Source organism: Cinclus cinclus, unplaced genomic scaffold (assembly GCF_963662255.1).
Source record: "Cinclus cinclus unplaced genomic scaffold, bCinCin1.1 SCAFFOLD_198, whole genome shotgun sequence".
NCBI classification, from domain to species: domain Eukaryota; kingdom Metazoa; phylum Chordata; class Aves; order Passeriformes; family Cinclidae; genus Cinclus; species Cinclus cinclus.
Genome location: NW_026912140.1, coordinates 65,394 through 84,520, shown reverse-complemented (window position 1 = coordinate 84,520; position 19,127 = coordinate 65,394). Strand labels below are relative to the sequence as shown.

Below are 19,127 nucleotides of genomic sequence, written 5' to 3'. Positions count from 1 at the left end.
ATAATTGAAAGTCCTTAGTTAAATCGGGTAGTCCCAATGCCGGGGCTTCTTTTAGTGCTTGCTTTAGCCCTTGGAACGCATTCTGCTGTGGCTTGTCCCACCGTAACTGTGTCTCTTTTAGTGCCTCATATAAGGGTTTGGCCAGGAGTCCGAAATTCGGGATCCACAGCCGGCACCATCCTACCATTCCTAGAAAGGATCTTAGTTCCTGATGATTTCGGGGAATAGGTATGGTGCAGATGGCTTCAATTCTATTTGCTCCTAATCGCCTTACTCCTTGTGTTATTTCACAGCCCAAATATAACACACTTGTCCGGATGAGTTGGGCCTTTTCTTTCGAGACCCGATATCCAGCCTGGCCTAGCATGTTCAATAAGCTTATAGTTAAATTTAGGCAAATGTCCCTTTCTTCTGTGGCCAGGAAAATGTCATCTACATATTGAAGTATTACATGAGAAAAGGGAGATTCTTTTACCTGTGTTGTTTTCCATTCCTCCAATTCCTTGGCTAACTGGTTCCCAAATATTGTGGGGGAATTCTTGAATCCTTGCGGAAGTCGTGTCCAAGTAAGCTGTTTCTTCCGGCCAGAGTCAGGGTCTTCCCACTCGAATGCAAAATATTTCCTACTTTCAAATGCCAGAGGGATGCAGAAGAAAGCGTCTTTTAAATCAATTACTGTAAACCATTGAAATCTTTCAGACACAGATGTTAACAAAGTATAGGGGTTTGCCACCACTGGGTGGATATCCTTGGTTATATTATTTATAGCTCTCAGATCCTGAACTAACCTATATTTACCATTGAGTTTTCGTACTGGAAAAATTGGGGTATTAAATTCTGACTCACATTCTTGCAAAATACCTTGGATTAAGAATTGAGCAATCATGGGGGCTACTCCTTTCCTAGCTTCTAACTTAATCGGATATTGTCTAATCCTTACCGGTTGGACTCCCTCCTTTAGCTCAACCACTACTGGTTGAGCTGCCTTAGACTTACCTGGAGTGCCGGTTCCCCAAACCCAAGGTACCACCGCCTGTTCAACCTCTTCAGGAATTGGGGTGGGCTCTACCTCCTTAATCACAAATAGTCTAGATATTTCTTTATCAGGAATTTCTAATTTCACTCGTCCTCCTTCAAATAATATTCTCATATTTAGAAGAGATAACAGATCTCTTCCAAACAGTGACTCTGGGCAATTAGGCATATACAGGAATTGATGATCAAATTCTTTTCCCCCGAATTTTATGTCTAACGGCTGCAAAAATGTCCTCTCTTCTACTTGCCCAGTTGCCCCTATTACTTGAATTTTTGCATCAGTTAATAACCCTAATTTTGTATTCAAAACCGAATGTGTTGCTCCCGTATCAACTCTAAATTCTCGTTCTTGTCCCCCTACCTCCAATACTACCTTCAGATCCTGATCTAGTCAGCTCTGATTTTGATAGTTGCCTAACACAAATGCTTGAGCGACATCTACCGGCCCCGTGGTAGCTCCTGCGTTTCCCATAGGATTTACATTCCCCACATTACCCACTCCCCATTTGACTGGACATTCATTTTTCCAGTGACCTAACTGTCTGCAAAAGGCGCATTGATTAGGACCCAATTTTCCTTGCCCCCCCGAAGGGATTTCCCAATCCTCCCATTGCTCCCCTTCCCAAATTCTGCTGAATTATGCCCCTTCCTCGACCCATACCACCCCGGCCCCGTCCTCGTCCTCTTGGGCTTCCTCCCGTAGCGTGTTGCAATACTGCTAAAATATTTGCCTGATGTCTCTTTGCTGTCTCTTTTTCTCTATTATTATATACCTTCCATGCCACTTCCAGCATTTTCTCTAGGTTCCGAGTGTCCTCCCCTTCTAACTTTTGCAGCTTTTTCCTAATATCATCCTGAGATTGCCCCATAAAAATCAAAGCCAACTGTAATTTCCCTGCCTCCCCATCAACCTCTAAATTAGTAAATCTGCGTGCAGTTTCCTTCAGCCGCTCCAGGAATGCTGACGGGGACTCACTTTTATCCTGTCTTATGGAATACAGTTTTGACCAATTCATTGTTTTTGGCATCCCCGTTCTAATCCCTTCTATTATTAATTCTTGATAAACTTGAAGTCTTTTCCAACCCCGACTGGTGTTAGGATCCCACCCGGGGTCCTCTCTCGGGACCAAGTCATTTAGAGTTCCATCCATCATTTGTACCCTCAACATTTCCCTGGCTCATTCTGTCATTGCCCGTAACACCATCTCTTTCTCGGTTGAATCCATCAAGGTATCTAGTAACACCTGTAAATCATTCCAATCAGGATTTTGTGTTTTTATTATCATTTTTACCACTCGAGCAACCTTGTCCGGATCCTCCCGGTATGACCCTGCTGCTTGTTTCCAAATTATCAGATCCCCAGGTGAGAACGGGACTTTAATAAACACCTTCTCACCCTGAGGTCCCATAGCTTCCCTTAAAGGGGCTATCAGTTGGGGTTTTTCCCTATTTTTCCTCCCTTGTCTAGTTCTTTCTGCAATAGGGGTTCTCGGTATATTACGGGTATGACCGGGAGATGGCTCCCCAGGACAAGGTATTATCGATTCCTGGGAGCCCTTCCCCATTTCTGGGGTTTGTATTATTTCTCTTTCTTCTTTATCACTATCTTCCTCTTCCGAAGCTAATTCTGCAGGAGGGGCACTAGGAGCTACAAGCAAAGATAGGTCCTCTTCCTGGCTTGTCAGCTTTGTCAAACAACCATTACACCTATTCCTTTGCCTACAACCTTGACAATTTTTTTCCTCTACCTGTAATACCATAATACCACATTCTTTCTGCCATTCGGGTTTGCCTTTTAGGGTATAAAACAAATCCAAATAAGGAATCTCATCCCATTTTTCATTTTCCCGTAAAAACTGCATTAACGGGGATATCACACCAGGGTCAATAGACCCATTGAGGGGCCACCCCGAACTTCCAGTTTCATATTGTGGCCACCAATGATTACAATAATCAATCATCCTTTCCCTTTTTAACTCTTGATGGAACCCTTCTCTTTTCCAACGCCCCAACAAACATCCTAACGGAGTATTTTCCGGAACCTTTTCATTAGATTGAACCAAAGCTTTAAACGTTTTAAATGGCATCATAATAACACAATCACACAATACTATCTCACAAACACACTTCCAACAGTCACGGCTACAACAGATATTGATTATCAAATTATTAACCAATAAACCAACGGATACTGATTATCGAATTATTAACCAACAAACCAACAGACACTGATCATCGAATCATCAACCAACAAACTAACAGACACTGATTATCAAATTATCAACCAACAAACCAACAGACAGTGATTATCAAATTACTAACCAATAAACCAACAGACACTAATTATCAAATTATTTAACCAACAAACCAACAGACAGTGATTATCAAATTATTAACCAATAAACCAACAGACACTAATTATCAAATTATTTAACCAACAAACCAACAGACAGTGATTATCAAATTATTAACCAATAAACCAATAACCAACCAAACTTGCCACTTCTCGACGCCGCGAGGGGCAAGTGCCGATCCTGCGCAGCTTTCGCCGCGTCTAACGGTCGGCGCCTAGGCTTTACCAACCAGAGACGTCTTCTGCCCAACCCTGCGAGGATCGCCGCCTCGACTTATCAGGCAGGCACCTAAACCAAATAATAAAGCACCTTCGGGCTTACCTGTTACAGTTGTCCGTCAGGCGCGGGGTCGGGCGCGGGTCGATGACTCCCCAGGAATCACCTGGTGCCGGCGTGGAGTGGATCAGCTCGCGAACCGCCCCAGCCACCTCCGGAGTCCTGCCGCGGTCGCCAAAAACCGCTGCCCGATCCCAAAGAGTAAAACACAAATCAACAAAGTTGTTTTGTGCGGTGCTTTATTCAGGGCCCGGGGACCTGAGGACTAGCGTCCAAAGTCAAAGTCCCAACCCCTTAGTGAATCTTACACAGTTTTATACCCTTTTACAAATCTTGCTTCACCATGGCTACATGCTATGGTCCACATACTTCACATCAAAGGCAGCAGTCATTTTCGAGATAATATTTCTAAAGGTTATAACTCTTGCACGCCTGCCTAAGTTAAGACAATAAGATACCTTTCTAACGGTTATAAATCCTACATGCTTGTCTAAACTAGAACTATAGATTAATCCCACACCTGTTTATTGTACTTCATCAGTAAATTCCCTACTGTTCCTATAAATAACCAGTTGGTCCTTCTTCGCCCCACTGGCCCTTAACTCATTATTCTGTAGCTCAGCACATTCCCTGGCTTAGTTCCCAGGGCCTACCTTGCACTAGCTACAAACTGCAGCCTTAGCATTACTACCACTAACTATTAAATGTATATGTATATGCTAACAGACCCTTTGGAGGAAAACTGCACCAGCACCCTGACTGACAGGGTATCAGGTTGTATTCTGACTCTGTTAGTGGTTGTATTTTTTTTTTAATTGCATGTATTTTGTTTTTCCTTTTTCTCTTCCCTATTAAAAATTGTATTACTGACTTGAAGTCTCACTGGTTTTGCTTTTGATCCAGTACAGGTGGGTTGGACTGTGAGGGTACACAGAGACCCACTGGGACATACTGGGACATACTGGGAATGATACTGGGCAATAATGTAGCAAACTGAGGATACTGTGAGTGATACGAGGTATAGTGGGACCAACTGGGGACACAGGGAACAGTGTCTCATCCGCCACAGCCTCACAGCCCCTCATAATACAGTTCGGCACCAAAAACACCTGCAAAGTTCGGTGCCCAAAAAGCCTGGTTAGAGCCCCCCAAGCTTCCCCCAAGTGCTCCAGAACCACATGCGTTCTGCCCTGGGGACCTCAAGTCACGGCTCGGACTCAAAAGTGTCCCCCAGGTGCTTTCCCGGACCCCAAATGCTTCGTCCGAGCCACTTCCGGGACTACAGCTCCCATCATGCTCCGCAGTCCCGTTAGAGTGCTATTCCAGCCGTGACTACATCTCCCATCAGGCACCGCGACCCACAAAGAGACAATGCGGATGCGCCCTCCTGTGATGCTCCGCGGCTGTATTCAATCGTATTATGCCCGTGCCTACAATTCCCATCATCCCCCGCGCCCCAGAGAGCCCCGTTCTAGCCCCCCAGGTGCCCGCCCGGACCCCGAAGCGCTCCACATTCCCCTCCCTGACCTCCAAGTTTTCGCCCTGGACCCCCAAGAGCTCTCCCAGCCTCCGAGGTGTCCGTCAGAATCCCTCAGTGCCCTGCCCAGTGCCCACCCGGCCCATTGAAGTGTCCTACATACCCTCAAGTTCTAAATTCCCTGTGTAGACCCAAGACTGCCCCAAATGTACCCCAGAAATGTCTCCCTGGACTCCAGAGTGGCCCCTTTTACCCTGTCTGAGAAAATGATAACAAGGATTAGAGAAGGACTGAAAAAAGTCTACTTATCATACAGAAGGAGAAAGCAATAGCCAGTAGTTTTCAATTAATTAATGAAGGGAATTGTGTTACTTAGAACCAATCACCAAGAATTTTTATGATTGCTAAAACCGTATAGATTTTTTAACACATAAATGAAAAATTAGGTAATAAAAATATTATTTTTATTATTAAAAGAAAAACATCTTTGTAATTTTATTATTTTATTAATATATAATTATAATAATAAACATGCAGGGATTTTTTTTATGTTTTAGGATGTCAGTCCCAGGTGGGCAATGTCTGACATGGTGAGGTTGGAGGTGAGAAGCAGGTTGTCCAAATAGGGTCAACCCTGAAAGGGATCATTCTTCTCTGTGCCCAGACCTTCTAAGGTGACATTCATCATCAAGATCACCTGGGGAATGCTTCGGTCACCTCTTCTCTGAATTGAAAAATTAAAAAAAATATTCACTTGATTAAAACCAAAAATCATGAGGTGCACTTTGAACTCTCTCTCCTTAACGCTGACACTGACACTGACACTGACACTGGGGATCCAAGAGCATTGTGACTGAGGAACCTCATGGAACCAAGAGTCCATTGCTACACTGTGCAGCCTGTGGAACCAAGGGGAGCACAGTGACATTGCGGGGCCTCATGGAACATTGGAGACTATTCTGACACTCTGGGACCCACTGGAACAAGGGACTGTTACAGCTTGGCAGGGCCTCATGGAATCAAGGGCACGGCAGTGAACACTGTGGGTCTGCACAGGATGAAGGGTTCATTCTGACACCGTGGAACCCAGGATACCATTGTAACACTATGGGGCACCATGGAAACAAAGGTGCATTGTGACAGAGCAGGACCTCATGAAACCATCGAGGCCATTTTTACATATTGAGGCCTTGTGAAACCAAAGGGCCATGGTGGCACTTCAGAGCCTTGTGGAGCAAACAGGACCCTAGTGACACTGTTGGACTCAGTGGAACCAAGGGGCCATTGTGACACTTTGGGTGTCATGGAATCAATGGTCTGTTTTGACACTGCAGGCCTTAACGAATCACAGAGACTATTGTGGCACTGCAGGTGATGTCTTGGAGTGGCTACCTAGAACACAGGCTAGACAAGGTTAAGGGAATAAAGTCGGTGCTTATTAAAGGCCTTCAACAGATACACCTTGGACAGTGAAAAGCTTCCCAGAGGCTACACCCAAGGTGGATGGTGGTCATGACTTTTTCAGACAGATATAAGTTTGGTCTGTTTGCATATAAGGGGTTAATCCTCCAATTACAGCTTCCGCTAATGAAGTCATATTCCCTCAGTTTGCTCCCCCCTCCCAATTCACTTTTGTTTATTGTATTTGGAACCTGAGGCTGTAGGGTGTCCTTGAGTTTCAGAGGAATCTTTTTGTCTGACCAAAATGTGAAGATAGTTAACTAATACTTTCTATGGAGTTTAGAGTTATGCATTGATGCATAACAGGATTTCAAAAATATAAAGGCTAAAATCTTATGCCATGACAGGCCTCACTGAACCAAGGGGCCACTGTGACACTTTGTGGCCCCATGGAACCAAGGAGTCCATTGTGACGCTACAAGGCCTCATGGAAGCAAGGAACCATTGTGACACTCTGGGGTCTTGTTGTGCTAAGGGGTGATTGTGTCACTGTGTGACACCATTGAATTAAGGAGTCCATGGTGACACTGCAGGGCCCCATGGAACTAAGGATTCATGGAACAGTGCGGACCCCATGGAACCAAAGATCCACTGTGACACAGCAGGGCCTCATGGAATTCTGGAGACCATGATGACACTTTGAGGCCACGTTGAATCAAGGGGCTCTGCAGGGCCTCGTGGAACCAAGGAGACCATTCTGCCATTGTGAGTCCCCACAGAACCAAGGGTCCATTGTGACACTGCATCACCAAGGAGACCCCTGTGACACTGCAAGGCCTCATGGGAACAAGGGACCTTGCAGTCCCTTGTATATCTGCAGAGGGATTTGTCTCCTCTACAACGCATGTGGGGGAGACACCTGGCTGAGGGCTCCACATCCTCCTGCCTTAATTTTCTTTGCATTTCTCATTGTTCTTTCAAAATACCCAAACCCAGGGTGAAGATGTTGAGCTAAGACAACGATGGCAACATGGGGGGGGATCTTCCAGGGGATGTGGGGGGTGCTGTGTTCAAGAGGGTTGAGGGTTCCTGGGAGGGATTTGGGGGTCGCTCAGGGTCTTGGATATTCTAGGCTGAGCAGTTCTAATTGCTTTGGGAAACTCTGGCAGAGGTTCTGGGGCAGTTGATCAAGGATCCCCTGCCCAGGAACTGTCCACATATCCCCTGTACCAGTTTTGGGTTTCTCCTGTCCTGGATCCCCCTCTCCTCGCTGTCATTCTCCTTGCCCCCTGCTCATTCTCATGTTACCTCGCTCCTGGTCCCACCCTGCTCCCATCCCAGTCTGGATCCCACTCTTGGTCTCATTCCCTGTCCCGTATTCTCTGTCTGGTTGTCATTCTCATAATCCCGGTCCCATATTCCCTGTCCTGTTCCCGTTCTCATATTCCCAGTCCTCATGCTGGTCCCGCATTTCCATTTCCATATTTCCTGTCCCATTTCCGTATTTCCATTCCCAGCCCTATTTCTAATCCCGGTCCCATCTTTCTAATCCCTATCCCATATTCTCTCTCCAGTTGCTGTATCTGTATTCCCTGTCCTGTTCCCACATTTCCATTCCCAGTTCGCGTCCTGTATTCCCCGTCCCAGTCCTGTATTCTTGTTTCTGTTCCTGGTTCCCGTTCCCATTCCCTGTCCCCATTCCCTGTTCCCTCTCACCAGGCCCCGCCGCCATCGCTCCGGCCCCCCCGCGGCCCACACGTGACCAGGGAGAACCCCGCGCTGCTTCCGCCCACCAATCACAGCGCGCGATCGCTCCTGGATTTGCATAACCACGCTTTCGGTCCTGACCCCGCCCACCGCCGGCTGAAGCCGCGTCCGGGCGCTGTTTATTCCCAGTTCCCTCCCAGTGCTCCCAGTAAGAGCGGTCCTAGCACGGAAAGCGCTCCCAATTCCTTCCGGGTTCTCTCAGGATCGCTTCGAGTGCTCCCAGTATTGGTTCCAGCACTGTGCAGGGCACGGCCACTTTGGAACCCCCCAGGGCAGAGCACGGCTGCTTTTCAGTGTCGGCACCGACCTGGGCCGGGCTGGGAGCGGAGGAGGGGGAGGAAGGAAAGAGGAGCGGGAAGAACAAGAAGGGGAAAGTCAGGAACATGAGGAAGAGGAGCTGCAAGAGAAAGAGCAGCAGCAGAACCACTCGGCTCCCCCACCCGCCCGCTCAGGCTGCAGTTCCCCCAACTCTGGCAGCATCACCCTGCCCCCCTGGAACCCACAGGTGAGCAGGAAGGGGAACCTCGCCCCAAAACCAGCGGGGGCGTCTCTGGAAGGTTTTCTTTTTGAGGGGCCAGGGTACGTTTGGATCTTGAAGGACCCCGAAGCTCAGCCGGAAATGCCCCGGGAGGGATCTTGGCAGGTCCCACGTGGTGATCACCCAGTACTGGTGGGCAGAGGGCCAGTATGGGGTTTGGGGATCCCCAGGAGAGCCGTGGGGGAATGCGGGAGCCCCGGAGAGGGGAGAGCGCAGAGGGGCATTCCCAGAGCCAGGGAACCCCCGGCAGCCTGGAGGAGTGCAAGAGGTTGGTGATGAGCAGCCCCAGGCTCTCTGAGGTTGAAAGGGGTGATGACATCTCCAGCTACCCTTGGCCCGCAGGAACATCAAAACCAATGTGCTCAGCCCTTGTTTTTCCCCAAAACCAGGATTTCCCATTCCCAAATCATGGTCAGATGGAGGAGGAGGCCGTGAGGAAGATGGCCCAGAAGCCCTATGCAGGTGAGGGGGAAGTCCCTGCCCCCTTCCCCCTCTGTCCTGCTCCATCTCCCAGCCCAGCACGGCCCCCGGCTGCAGGACAACCCCGCTGCCGACACCGTCCTGCCGGGGACATGCTGGGGGGATCTCCTTCCCCCTCCCTCTGGAACAGAGGCAAATCCCATCCTCTCCTTGTCCTTCCTCCCCCAGACAAGGAGCTGAGGATGGAGACCAGGGAGGACAAATCCCCACAGCTGAACCTTATGGAAAAGGCATTTTAAACCAGCTCCATGGTGCAGGAATCCAAGGAGGAGGAAAAGCCCCAGAGATCCCTCATGAGGGGTTACAAATGCAGATCACGGTGATCCAAAGCAGAAAGACCCACTCCGGGCCAGGGAGGTGGCCAGAGATGCTGCTGGAGCTTAGAGCTGAGAGTCCATGAGCAGCTTCATGATGGGGAGAAGCCCCACAAGTGCTCAGAATGTGGGAAGAGCTTCAGCAAGTGATCCTACCTGATCCAACACTGGAGAATCCACATGAGGGAACAGCCCTATGAGTGTGGGGAGTGTGGGAAGGGCTTCAAGACAAGCTCTGACCTGACTGCCCACCAGATGAGCCACACAAAGCAGAGGCGTGCCGATTGTGAGGAATGCAGGAAGACATTTAAGACTAGCTCCAGTCTCCTCAGGCATCAGCAGATTCAGAGGAGAGGCCCTTCCACTGACCCAACAATGGGAATGGCTTCAACCAAAACTCCACTGTCGTCACCCACCAGCGCATATATACTAGGACGAGGCCCTACGAGTGTCCCAAATGTGTGAAGTCCTGTTCCAGAAGCTCTCACTTTACCCTACACCAATGAAGGCACCACTAAGGGAAGCCCTGCAAATCAAGTGCAGGAAGAGCTTCATGTGCTGCTCCAGCTCCATCCCCCGTGGCAGGATCTGTGCTGGATGTTCCTGTGGCCCCCAGTGGGCAGAGCATTGCTGGTCCATGGTGCCCGTGATCTATGTTAGAAATACACCTGGCTGGGTGGCTCCACATCCTCCTGGCTCCCCATGGGCACCTGGACATATCCACAGATCAACATCAGAAATCCATTGTGAAGAGCACGTTTGTCGACTTCTGACCCGAGAAAAATCTCACTCTTTGCATCTTCTGGTGGTATCAAGCAACACTGAATGGCCTTGGAGGTCTTCTCCAATAGAAATCCATCATTTTAATCCTTTCTGGCTCATGGGCATCTTCCACAGCCAAATGGGAACATACTGGGGCAAACCCCACAATTTTGGAGATGGTGGGGTGGAAACCCCTTCAAAAAGGGTTCTTCCCACCCAGCCAAGCATGTGGATGCTTTGCCAGCAGGGACACATAAATTCTTTTGTTTTGGCCTTGAAACAAAAAGGTTTCTGTTCATTCCTTTGAAAGCCCTGTAACTGGGGTTAAAAATAACGACAAGGAACTAAGACATGGGTGGGGCCATGGGGGGAGATGGATGAGGATGTGAGGAACATGGATGGGGACATTGCGAAGTGCTGTCCAATGCAGGTACTGCCACCACATCCCCACTATCACCACCACAGTGCACCAGCCAGATGTCATCACCCAGCAGGGCAGGAGGTGGAACTTGTTCGGCTGTTGACAAGTGGCCCGGAGGTGAGTGACAGTCACCAGGGCGTCCTAGGGACTCCACGCTCAGAGGACCCCAATGGCCCAAGGTACAGCACAAGGGTCAGTGCCACCCACAGTGTCATGTGGCCCCATGCTACATGTCACCAGGGGTGTCCTGGTGACATTGTCCCCCTGCTATCTGTCCTGGTGGCATCATGTCCTTTCCCCTCTGTATGTCCAAATTGCCTACCATATCTTCCTCTCGCCTTCCATGTGTCCCCTGCCCCCAGTGGGGCCAAAAACCATGAGGTCCTGGGCTGTCTGAGGGGACCCATCCTGTAGTGTCCCTGTGTCCCTCAATGTGTGCCCATGTCCCTCAGGATGTCCCCATGGCTGCTTCTGGCACGGAGCATCTGCACTCACCCTGGCACAGGTAGGAAAACACTGTAACACCCCATGACATCCTTGTCCTCTGATTTTAGGTCCTTCTCCCCTCCATTTTCAGTCCTTTTCCCCTTTTTTGGGTTCAGTGCCCCCTATTTTGAGTCTTTTCTGTGCTTGTTTGGATTCTTTCCATCCTTTACCCCAATTTTATGCACCCTCGCCTTCACTTTGGCACATTTTTGGGTGCATCCCTCCCTTCCAACCCCCTCCGCACCTTTTAGGCGCCCCTCACTCCCCTACACCCCAACTCCCTTCCCCACAGACATCTCCCCAGCTGTGTCCCCAACTGTCCCCCTATGCCACATGGATTCAGTGCTCACCATCCTGGATACCCTTGAGTCCCCGGCCTGGGACTGTGGATTTCCTCTTCCAAGAGATTCAGAGCTGGACCGGCTGCCAGGGGATGCCGATGGCACCAGAGCTCAGGGTGGGTGGCCTGGTGAGGTTGGTGGGAGGGGGTTTGGGGTCATCTTGGGACTGACCAGGGGCTTGTCCACTCTGCAGTGAGAAGCAGCCCTGGCCAGGGAGTCTGGGATGGATGGGGGCAGGAGAGATTGGACACTGGTGGACACTTGATGGACACCTGAGTCATGGATCCCAGCTTGACACTTGTCTGGATAGCTCTTGGCCCTGCAGCCCCCCAGCCTAGGCAGCTCCGAGCCCAGATAACCACCAGCCTTGATACACACCTTGGGTGTGTATCACCTAACTGGCCCACCAGCCCATCCCAGTAGCCCCAACCCCAAAACCCCCCAAAACAAACCCAATTCCAGAACATCAATTCTGGATGCTCCCTGCAGAGTGAGGGGGAAACTGAGGCACGGGATGAGGTGATGGGAGGAGACTTTGAGACTCACCCTGGAGACCCCAAAACGAGCACCCACCCCCCAAATTGTCACTGCAGCATCTCAGGCCCCCCAGCTGTCACACTGGGGCGACTCCAGGAGCCACTGCAACCCCAGGCCCCTCGAGGGGTGACCTGTGGTGTCCCTCTGGTGTCACTGGCGAGTCCCCAGCAGAAGCAACATCACCTCCTCAGCAGGAGGAAGACGAGAAGGAGGTGAGGATGTGACTGAAACTCCTGCCCGTTCACATGGGGAGGTCGCCACACGAACGGGGGCCAAGCACAGGTGGAGCAGCGGAGGTACCATGGGGACTGGGGGGGGACATGGGGACAGTCCCCAAGGTCCCCTCAGGGGATGCTGTGGTGGGGGCGGGGGGGAGGGGGTGCAGGGTGGAGCAGCATCTTCAGGGGGATGTGGGGAGATGGAAATGGCTGGGAGTGACCCCAGAAATGTTTTCACCACCTCCTCCTGTAACATGTGGGCCGCCCCCTTCTTTGGGGTGCTGGTAACAAATTGGCAGATGGCGGTGACAAAAAGCGCAGGTGCCACCTCGGGGATTGCACAGAGAGAGGGTCCTGCAGCATGACCAAGACCCCCCTGACTGAGGGGCACCCCAGGGTGACAAAGGGGGGGGGGGTCAGGGGTGTCCCCAAGGTGTGAGGGGAGCAGGTTTTATGGGGAAGTGTGGTTGGGGCGCAACAGAAATGCGTCCAGTCCTGCCGGTGTCCGGAGCACGAGGGGGACATGGCACCTGTTACCCTGTCACTGTGTCCCCCTGTCTCCCATCATCCACTGTACCCCACTGTCCCTTTTGCTGGGCAGCAAGGGGTGGTGGCACTCCTGGATGGGTGTCCAGGTGGATCTGCACTCACCTGCTATGGACAGAGTTGTCAAACGTGATGTGGGGACACTGGGTTGCACTGTCATTGGCATTTCACTGTCATTGTCACCATCACTGTCAGTGCCACTGCCATTTGTCACTGTTATTGTCACTGTCACTGTCCTTAGCACTGTCACTGTCACCATCACCATCACTGTCATAGCACTCACTGGCTGCTCCCCAGGGTCCGCAGAGGTACTGGGGAACAGCCAGGGGACAGATGGATAGATGTGGGACAGAAGGACATGAGTGAGACACCAGGAGAGACATAAGGCACACAAAAGGGACATGAGAAGATACCAGAAGGACACTCAGGGGACACTGGGACACTTGCGGACACTCACAATATCACTGAAGGTGTAGCAGTCGGGGATTTTCTGTTTTAGTAGCGTTTGGATGTTGATGGCCTTGAGCTGGAACTCCATGATGACACTGATCAGCCTGAGGGGACAAAAAACACTACAAGAGGCCTCAAAATCACTAAAAAATAAAATAGGAAAAAATCCACCTCAAAATCCCAAAGAAACCAATGCAAAAGGGAAAACTCCGCCGCAAAAAATCCCCAAAAAAGAGAACAAATCTGCCCATAAATCCCCAAAAAACCCTGTGAGTTCCCCAAGTTCAAAAAAAAACCTGGAAAAGGAAAAATTTGACCCCAAAAATCCCCCAGAAATTAAAATTCCACCCCAAAATCCTAAAAAAAAAAAAAGGAAAATTTCCACCCCAAAATCTCAAAAAATCCAATGCTAATGGAAAATTCCACCTGAAATCCCCAAAAACCTCAGGAGTTCCCAAAATAACAAAAAAAAAAAAAACATTCTAGAAAAGGAAAAATTCTGCACCAAAATCCCCCAGAAAACATCAGGAAAGGGAAAACTTGGCCACAAAATCCCCAAAAATTACCCTGGGAAAGGGAAAATTTCATCCCATAATCCCACACAGGAATTCGGAAAAAGGGGTCGCAAATCCAACACTTGGATTTTAGGGATGGGAAACTTCCCTGGGTGGGACTTGTGGGATTTACCTGTGGAATTGGAGGGTGAAATTGCTGTCAGTGCAATCCAGCACCAGCAGCTGGGGGTCTCCAGGGTACACCCCCAGGCACTCTGTGGGCTTGGGACTGGGGTCAGGGAATGCTGAGAGCCCAGAAACCCTGGGACTTCCCAAATCCTGAATCACATATACTCCAGGACCATCCCAAACCTTGCACCTCAAACCCAAACCCCAAACCCCAAACCAAAACCCTACTCCTAAACCTCTTGGGACCATCCCAAATGCCTTTAGAGTATCCCAAATCTCAAATCCCAACCCTAACTCTAAAACCCAAACCCCAAGTGTCCCCACCAGTGATGACGCTGGAGGCAATGTCGAAGGTGTCATTACCAGGGTCAATGTCCCCTGTGCGGAAGAAGTGCTGTGCCTGGTGCCATCTCTGGTGACACCTGCAGTGCCAGCATAGGGGTAGTGGCCCAGGGTCTTGTTGAGGACAGCCAGGTACTGTGGGGACAGGGAAACAGTGCTGGGGATAGCACTGGGGCACCTCAGCGTCCTCAAATCACACCAGTGTCCCAAATCACCTCCATAGGCTGAGGTCCTTCATGTCCCCAGATGACCACTGTGTCCCCAACTCTTCTAACCCCTTTCGGTGTCCGTGTGCCACCTTCTTGAGGACAAAGGCATGGGGTGGGAGGTGCTGGCCTGGCACAGCCCTCGGGGTGCCCAGTCCCCCTTGTCACTCCCACACCTGTGCATGTCCCTGTGCCAGGGCTGGCATTAACGGTAGCACCGGGCCAGGCACTGGCACAGACACCAACCAAAACGGCTTGCAACCAGCAGGGCCACCCATGGGGTGGGCACGGAGCCACCCCAGCCTGGCCCCACGCCTGGCCTGTCACTGCCATGCCCACCAGCATTGCCACACCATAGACTAATGTGTCCCCTGGCACTGCCGTGCTCGTGGTGGCATCTCCACGGGCATTCCAGCACCTGCGGCGGCACTTCCATGGCCATGTGTGCCTTGGTATCACCACACCCCTGGTGGCACCTCTATGACCACCTCATCCTGACACCCCTGATCACCACCCCCTGTGGATGACAGGGACACTGTGAGCACCTGCACCCTGTTCTGTCCCTTCAGTTACCCCCTTGTAGACATCTCTGCTGCCAGTGGCACAGGTGCCACCTGATGCCACCGTGTGGGACTTGTCCCAGTTATCGCCGATGGATAGACACCTGGTGCCACTGGGCAGGGATGATGTCCCCAGGGCTTGTGGCAGAGCAGGACCCACACTGGGAAGGCCACATCCGAGGCCACCAAACTGTACCCAGCAGGCAGGAGGGACACCGGTGAGAACATGGTGGTGCCGCAGGGGGGGTGGCAGGTGACGTGTGGGGCACATGTGGGCACAGGAACTCATGCATCATGGGCTGGGGCAGGTACCATGCTCCAAAATCATGTCCCCTGTCCCTGTGTCCTGTTCCGTGTCCTGTGCCATGCTCAAGGTCATGTCCTGTGTCCTATACCACACCCTGCACCCTGTGTCATGTCCTATATGCCCCATGTCCCATGTTTCATGTCTTTAGTCCCATGTCCCATGAAACCCTTCACGCTGTGCCCCAGTCATGCCCAGGGCCCTACACCAAGCCCAATCTTGGCATCATGGCCCTGGGAACTGGGACTGGCACTGGGGCTGGAAGCCACCTGGGACAATGCCTGGCATCATGACACAGCAGCTGGAAACGTGGTGGGGATTGGGACTAGACAATGGACACCGGGTCTGGGGCTGGGCACTGGAACTGGACACCAAACCAGGATCTATCTTAAGCCCCCATACTGGTCTGGCAGCACTGAGGTTACTGGGGATACTGGGAGCTACTGGAGGGGTACTGTGGGTGCTGACTGCTTCCCCCCCAGAACACGACGAGAGGAACCCCGGGGGGGGGGGGGGGGGGGGGAGGTGGGGGGCAGGAGCCCCGAAAATGAGACACGCGAGCTCCCAGTTCAGCAAGGTCACGGTGCGACAGCCCAGTCCCTGGCTCCTCCCCTGTCCCTGTCCCCTCCTCGGTCCCCAGGGCATGACACGGGGCTGTCCCTATCCCAGTCCCTGTCCCCATTCCCGGTCCTGTATTCCCGGTCCCTGTCCCCATTCCCTGTTTCCATTCTCGGTCCCTGTCCCCATTCCAGTCCCCATTCCAGTCCCCGTTCCCACTCCCGTTCCCGCTCCCGCTCCCATTCCCGTTCCCTCTCACCGCACGCCGCCGCCATCGCTCTGCCCACCGCTCCCGCCCTCACGTGACCAGGGAGAACCCCGCGCTGCTTCCGCACACCAATCACAGCGCGCGATCGCTCCTAGATTTGCATAACCACGCCCTCTGCTCCGACACCGCCCACCACCGGCTGTAGCCGGGTCTAGGCGCAGTTTGCTCCCAGTTCCCTCCCAGTGCTCCCAGTAAGAGCGGTACTGGCAGGGAGAGCGCTCCCAGTTGCTTCTAGGTGCTGTCAGGATCGTTACCAGTGCTCCCAGTATCACTTCCCAGTGCCGCGCGGGGCGCAACCGCTTTGCAATCCCCCAGGGCGGAGCGCGGCTGCTTTTGCGCGTCGGCACCGGGCCGGGCCGGGCTGGGGGAGGAGGAGCGGAAGGAAGAAGAGTAGTGGAAGGAAGAGCAGCAGCAGAACCGAGCGGCTCACTCGCTCGCCCGCTCTAGGCCGCAGCTTCCCCGACTTCCCCGGCATCACCCCTCCCCCCGGAAGCCGCAGGTGAGCTGGGAGGGGGAGCTCGCCCCAAATCCATCGTGGGGAGGTCTCCTGGAGGTTTCTTTGTGGGGCAGGAGATGTTTGGATCTTGCAGGACCCCGAAGCTCAGCCGGAAATGCCCCGGGAGGGATCTTGGCGGGTCCCACATTGCTATCGCTCGTTCTGGCGGAGAGGGGGCGAGATCGGTTCTGGGGATATCCGGGAGAGCCGTGGGGGAATACGGGAACCCCGGAGCGGGGAGAGCGCAGAGGGGCGATCCCGGAGCCGGGGGACCCCCGGCAGCCTGGAGGGGTGTGGGAGGTTGGTGATAAGCAGCCCCAGGCTCTCTGAGGCTGAAAGGGGCACTGGCTTGTCCAGCTGAACTTGGCCCGCAGGAACATAAACCCAACGCGCTCAACCCTTCTTTTCCCCCAAAAATGGATTTCCCATTCCTAAACCTTGGCCCGATGGAGGATGAGGCCGTGAGGAAGAAGAACATGCCCCCGGAGCCCCAGGCAGGTGAGGAGGAAGTCCCTGCCCCTTTCACCCTCTGTCCTGCTCCATCTCCCAGCCCAGCACGGCCCCCGGCTGCAGGACAGCCCCGCTGCCGACGCCGTCCTGCCAGGGACGTGCTGGGGGGATCTCCTTCCCCCTCCCTCTGGAACAGAGGCAAATCCCATCTTCTCCTTGTCTTTCCCCCTCTAGACAAGGAGCTGAGGATGGAGACCAGGGAGGACAAATCCCTGCAGCAGAACCTTGTGGAAGAGGCTGTTTGGAGCAGCTCCATTGCACAGGAAACCAGCGAGGAGGAAAAGCCCGGGAGATCCCACATGAGGATGGGCTGCAAACACAGTTCTTGGGTATCCGAGGAGGAGAACCAGGGCCAAAGAACCGGACAGAGCTGCAGCCAGAGCTCAGAGCTGGGGTTCCATGAGCATCTTCATGATGCGGATAAGCCCCACAAGTGTTCAAATTGTGGGAAGAGCTTCAGCAAGAGATCCTCCCTGATCTGGCACTGGAGAATCCACATGGGGGAACGGCCCTATGAGTGTGGGGAGTGTGGAAAGAGCTTCAGTACGAGATTCAAACTGATCCGCCACCAGATGATCCACACTGGGGAGAGGCCCTATGAATGTGACATACGCAGGAAGAGGTTTCAGACCAGCTCCAATCTCGTCATGCATCAGCGGATTCACACAGAAGAGAGGCCCTTCCGCTGCCCTGACTGTGGGAAGGGCTTCAAATACAACTCCCGCCTTGTCTCCCACAGGCGCATCCACACTGGGGAGATGCCCTATGAGTGTGGGCAGTGTGGGAAGTGCTTCAGGACAAGCTCTGAACTGATTGTCCACCAAAGGATCCACACAGGGGAACAGCCCTATGAGTGTGATAAATGCAGCAAGAGGTTTCTGACCAGCTCCAGTCTCCTCCTGCACCAGCGCATTCACATAGAGGAGAGGCCCTTCTGCTGCCCCGACTACAGGAAGGGCTTCAGGCACAACTCCAACCTCGTCACCCACCGGCGCATCCACACTGGGGAGAGGCCCTATGAGTGTTCTGAGTGTGGGAAGAGCTTTTCACAGAGCTCTCACCTGACCAAACACCAATGGAGGCACCACTAAGGGAAGCCCTGCAAATCAAGTGCAGGAAGAGCTTCATGTGCTGCTCCAGCTCCATTCTCCATGGCAGGATCTGTGCTGGATGATGCCGAGTGACCCCTGGTGGGCAGAGCCCCGGTGATCCATGTTAGGAAGACACCTGGCTGGGCGGCTCTTCATCCTCCTGGCTTCCCTTGAGCACCTGGACATATCCACAGATCAACATCAGAAATCCATTGTGAAGAGCACGTTTGTCGACTTCTGACCCGAGAAAAATCTCACTCTTTGCATCTTCTGGTGGCATCAAGCAACACTGAATGGCCTTGGAGGTCTTCTCCAATAGAAATCCATCATTTTAATCCTTTCTGGCTCATGGGCATCTTCCACAGCCAAATGGGAACATATTGGGGCAAACCCCACAATTTTGGAGATGGTGGGGTGGAAACCCCTTCAAAAAGGGTTCTTCCCACCCAGCCAAGCATGTGGATGCTTTGCCAGCAGGGACACAAAAATTCTTTTGTTTTGGCCTTGAAACAAAAAGGTTTCTGTTCATTCCTTTGAAAGCCCTGTAACTGGGGTGTCCTGGTTTGAAGGACAGGTGTTTGCCAAGGAAAGCAGAAGCTTCCCCTTGGACTGAAAGAAAATATGATTCTTCCGATTATTATAATTTCGGAATTAAGAGAGCTCTCAGGCAAAGATATGGGGGTAGGAATAACAGTTCTTTACTAGT

The 19,127-nt window shown here is 52.1% G+C and overlaps 1 protein-coding gene and 2 long non-coding RNA genes across 4 annotated transcripts; 2 read left to right on the top strand and 1 right to left on the bottom strand.

The window, feature by feature from the left end:
• Positions 1 to 5,683: 5,683 nt before the first annotated feature.
• On the bottom strand, positions 5,684 to 15,391 carry LOC134057472 (uncharacterized). The gene is made up of 3 exons (XR_009934318.1): positions 13,411 to 15,391; positions 11,662 to 11,777; positions 5,684 to 5,866 (listed from the first exon to the last, which is right to left on the bottom strand). It is a non-coding gene; the product is annotated as an uncharacterized LOC134057472 (long non-coding RNA).
• Positions 8,823 to 11,735, top strand: LOC134057473 (uncharacterized). Its single transcript, XR_009934319.1, has 3 exons — positions 8,823 to 10,942; positions 11,278 to 11,330; positions 11,655 to 11,735. It is a non-coding gene; the product is annotated as an uncharacterized LOC134057473 (long non-coding RNA).
• A 973-nt stretch (positions 15,392 to 16,364) lies between the features above and the next one.
• LOC134057471 (zinc finger protein 239-like) lies at positions 16,365 to 18,898 on the top strand. Of its 2 annotated transcripts, XM_062514453.1 has the most exons (3): positions 16,365 to 16,823; positions 17,178 to 17,318; positions 17,505 to 18,898. In XM_062514453.1, exons 2-3 carry the CDS (start codon positions 17,237 to 17,239, stop codon positions 18,419 to 18,421), a joined length of 999 nt encoding a protein of 332 aa, XP_062370437.1. In that variant the 5' UTR covers positions 16,365 to 16,823; positions 17,178 to 17,236; the 3' UTR covers positions 18,422 to 18,898. The 2 variants fall into 2 exon arrangements, with proteins under 2 accessions (XP_062370437.1, XP_062370436.1); XM_062514452.1 differs by having other exon boundaries at positions 16,365 to 17,318.
• The last annotated feature ends 229 nt before the right edge of the window (positions 18,899 to 19,127 follow it).

Excerpts from the sequence above, each read along its gene's own strand:
- LOC134057471 (XM_062514453.1), top strand. The coding sequence starts at position 17,237 with ATGGATTTCCCATTCCTAAACCTTGGCCCGATGGAGGATGAGGCCGTG. Across the intron at positions 17,319-17,504 it reads GCCCCCGGAGCCCCAGGCAG|ACAAGGAGCTGAGGATGGAG; the intron begins GTGAGGAGGAAG and ends TTCCCCCTCTAG.